The sequence below is a fragment of the Buceros rhinoceros genome, unplaced genomic scaffold (assembly GCF_000710305.1).
Source record: "Buceros rhinoceros silvestris isolate BGI_N320 unplaced genomic scaffold, ASM71030v1 scaffold39237, whole genome shotgun sequence".
NCBI classification, from domain to species: domain Eukaryota; kingdom Metazoa; phylum Chordata; class Aves; order Bucerotiformes; family Bucerotidae; genus Buceros; species Buceros rhinoceros.
Genome location: NW_010424610.1, coordinates 1,758 through 5,750, shown reverse-complemented (window position 1 = coordinate 5,750; position 3,993 = coordinate 1,758). Strand labels below are relative to the sequence as shown.

The window sequence follows — 3,993 nt, the reverse complement described above, 5'->3', positions numbered from 1 at the left end:
TTCTGTTTTCTTGGCGAGGCGGCCCCCTGGGCGGGATCGGAGGAGCCACCATCACCCTTGGCTGGCGGGGCGAGTTCTGCCGCTGGCAGCTGAACCCTGGCATTTATCACTATGAAACGGTCATCACCAACCAGGTAGGTGCGGCAGGGTGTGTGAGGGGTGTGAGCAGCACTGCACTGTCCTGGGTTGGTTGAAGCATCTGCTCTTGGGCTCATCTCATCCCCTCCACATACTCCTCTCATCCCCAGTTCACGGTGTGCCTGCGTTGCAAGGGGCAGACGGTTTACCAGCAGGTCTTGTCTGTGGAGAGACCCAGCACTCTGCAGGGCTGGAACTGGGGCTACTGTGGTCACTATGCCTTCTACCATGCCCTGTACCCCCGTGCCTGGATGGTCTACGAGCTCCCAGGGCAAAACGTGGTGCTCACTTGCCGCCAGGTCTCTCCTGTCATCCCCCATGACTATAAGGTAAGGAGTTGATGGCCTCACGCTGGTTGCAGCCTGTCCTATGGGAGCACTAGGTCACTTTGCACTGCAGCAGCACGGCTGGTATGGAGCAGATTGGCAGGGATGTGGCAGAGTTGCCCGCATGGGAGGGGGAAAGGACTGGCACAGCAGAGGCAGGGCTGGACTGTGTCGTGCTTGGTAGCAGAGGCTTGGAGCTGTTGAGTGTATGTCCAGGGGTGCCACAGTAGAGAAGTTCCTTGTCCCTCCTGCCCAGCTCAGCATCACCTGAAGACAGCCACGCTTGTTTAATGTTCTTTCCCAGACTGGTCTCTTCTGTCCTAAGACCTAGGGTCCTTCTAGGGTCCTTAGTGGCAGCTTCCAGTGTAGCAGCAGGACCCTGGAAGGCTTTGCCCTTCCTGGAGCAGTTGGTGATGGAAGGGTTATCCCTTTTCACTTGTGCTTGGCTCTGGCAGCTGCAACTTTCTCCTGACCCATACTCTGACTCTGTACTGTACTATTTGTTCCCTTCCTTTGGCTTTGTTCTGTGACCATCCCAGCTCCTGTCTGCCAGGAACAGCAGGTCCAGAGCTGTGGCCTTACTGCCTGGAGGATCTAGGGGTAGCATTTTGGAAACCCTCAGCCTGTACTTGTGGGTTGGTTTGTCAACTGAGTGTTCCTGAGAGTGTGTTAGCTGTCTTCTGCCTGCCATCCCCAAGGGAAATGCCATCTGTTAGCTGGGCTTTCCCATTTCCCACGTGTCTCCACTCAGCAAAGATCCCAGGCTGGAGGAACCCTCGCAGCAATGCGGAAGCTCGGGACGACAGCAGGGGATATCATGCCACTCCCACGTGCTGCTCCTGCTCCCTTCTAGCCCTGGGTGAGGGCGGCAGGCTGCACTGCTGACATGCCTGACCTTCCTGTTACCCCAGCGAGGCATGTGAGCCTGTATCAACCTGTTGAGCTCGTGGGTGGTGAGACACCTGTCTGAGTCTTAAATGCTGCTTTCCATCAGCTTGTTGCCTGGTGTGGGTTTTGCTAGCCCAGGGCTTGTGATCTGAATTTTGTATTGCCTGCCCCCCAAATTCCTCTGCTACTGCTGCTGCTCCCCTGTTTGGCAACGGACTCCAATACTGAGTTGATCCTGGTGCTCTTGCTAGTGCTGCATCCCGCGTTGTCTCCCCAGCAGTGGGAGAAGTGAAGCTCCGGCAACTAACCATGGAGCACCAGCCCTATCCGCAGCGTTGTCTCTCTCTGCCAGGATTCCAGCCTGCCAGTGGGAGTGTTCATCTGGGAGGTGGAGAGTGAGAGAGATGAGGATGTGGAAGTCTCCATCATGTTCAGCTTGCAGAATGGGACAGGAACAAAGGAGGACAGGAGTGGAGGGCACTGGAATGAGCCCTTCACCTTCGAGAAGGAGGGTGAGCGGGTTGCTGGAGTCCTGCTGCACCACTGCACACATGTGAACCCCATCACCTTCGCCATCTCCGCCTGGGAGAAGGTAAAAGAGTGGCACCGGTGGCGTGGTTCCTGCTGGCGGGGGAGGTGGGGGGGTTGTACAGCCCCGCTGAGTGTGGTGACGGGTATGCTTCCAAGCAACTGGTAAAGGATGGGTGTGCCATGAGTTGGGGTCAGCACTGGGCCTCAGCACTTGCCCCACTGCTGCAGGAGGAGTGGGACATGAGTTCCCTGAGGGCACCCTCTTTGGAGGTGGGTGCCAGAAGAGAAGCTCTGGGTGAAGCTTCAGCAGGTGAATAAGTTTGGAGTTCACATTGCTGGGCAGCATACAGTCAGTGGTGTCCTAGAGTTGTTGAGGGGGGCAGGGGTCCTGCATCTGCCCCTCAAAAGCCCCTGATGATGCTTTTCTCTTCCTCAGGCTGGCATGAAAGTCACCCACCTCACAGCATTCAATCCCACAGGATCGGGTAGAGAGGTGTGGCAGGACCTCATGCAGGATGGCAGGCTGGATTCACCTGCTGGTGAGTGCCTCTGTCCTCCATGGGATGGGAGGAGGGAGAACAGGGGGAATGGGGGGTCACGCTGGCAGCGAGGCACAGGGCACCAAGGCAAGGGTGGCTTTCCCTTCCTCCGGCCACGTTGGTGCCGTCACAGAAAGCTCTCAGTGATGCTGTGGCTCATTCCCAGCTTCAGGGTGTGTCTTGTTAGTCTGTGGGATTGCTTGCTGAGCTGAGCTTGCTGCTGAGTACCCACCTTCTCTGAGTTCCCATTGCCAGATCTGCAAGCTGGGCCCCATCCGGTTTGTTCTAATGGGCATTTAGCAGACCTTGGTGTTTGGTGCTGCCATCACTGTTTTCCCTTGTTACTGTATCGGTTCCCTGAAAGTTTCTGGTATTCCCTTGATACTTCTGCATTGTCCTCAGTGGTCTGCTTGCTCCCTAGGGAGAAGCCTTGAAGCAGTGTGGTGTCTCCCAGACCTTGCTGCTAATGTCTTACTGCAATTGCAAATGGTGACCCATTTGCCTAATGTCTCTGCCAGCTTTTGAATAAGGATGATGCTGATAGGCTAGTGATGCTGGCACTGGGCCTTCGCAACATTTTTTGAAGCTTAAGTAATGTAAATAAAGTGTTTACATAAATATTTCTGGAAAAATAAGTTTCCTGCCTAGATGCACTCAGATCTCTCCAGGCTTTTGGGATGTGGTTTTCCTTCATGCTTGCCAGGCGTTATCATAGTCAGAATCTGTGCTTCTGTTAAAATTGTTGCTTTAATGAGTTTACATAGTACACATGTCAGAACCAGCATATAATTATCCAGCTGCCTCAGGGCTTTTCTTAAATACAGGCATAATTCAAGTGCCCTGCAAAAAGCTGGAAACAATGACTGTCACTAGAAAGCCACCGCAGTTACAAAGTCATGGGGTGCTCTGTCCCTTCCACTCATGCCTTGTGGCTTTTCCTGCCTGATTTGTTCCTCTGCTTTGATGACTTACTTTTGTAACCCCTCCGCCCATGGCAGGTATTTTTTCCTGCTTGCAAAAAGCAGTTACTCACGTGCAGTAATGTCATCCCTTCATGCCCTGAGGATGTGTTCTCCAGGTTCTGAGAGGGCATGCCTGAATGGTCTTGTACCCCTCGGGGTGTGGGAGAAGATTAATCACAGCCACAAAGGGCTTCTGTGCTCACTCATGAATGATTTTTTTTTTTTTTTTCCGTCCTGGCAGGTAAAAGCAGCCCGACAGAGAAGGGGGAGGTGACAGCGGCAGCGGTGTGTGCCAGCTGCAGGGTACCTGCCCGGGGTCACAGGACACTGGAACTTGCCCTGGCTTGGGACATGCCCCGTGTTCACTTTGGCTCCAAGGAGAAGCTGCACCTCAGGTGGGTTGTCTCCAGTGGGCTTTGGCTCATGTCCCTGAAGCTACCTTCTCCCTGTCTCTGGGCTTGAGTACCTCTAGGGGAGCCTAGAGCGAGTGCCACTCGCTCCCTGCAGCCGTGGTTCTCCCAGCTCATGGAGATGACCCTCTCCTCAGCTTCTGGTCCTCACTGCCCCTGCACGAGCAGTCGCATTATTCTGGCGTTCGCTGTAGTCCAG

The 3,993-nt window shown here is 54.5% G+C and overlaps 1 protein-coding gene across 1 annotated transcript in view; it reads left to right on the top strand.

The window, feature by feature from the left end:
* Positions 1-3,993, top strand: part of GBA2 (glucosidase, beta (bile acid) 2) — a gene marked incomplete at both ends in the record, with an annotated part of 6,263 nt that overhangs the window by 519 nt on the left and 1,751 nt on the right. Inside the window, 5 exons of the mRNA XM_010140851.1 lie at positions 19-134; positions 249-467; positions 1,705-1,944; positions 2,320-2,422; positions 3,626-3,779. Coding sequence (XP_010139153.1) covers positions 19-134; positions 249-467; positions 1,705-1,944; positions 2,320-2,422; positions 3,626-3,779 — 832 coding nt within the window. The remainder of the gene's footprint in view (positions 1-18; positions 135-248; positions 468-1,704; positions 1,945-2,319; positions 2,423-3,625; positions 3,780-3,993) is intronic.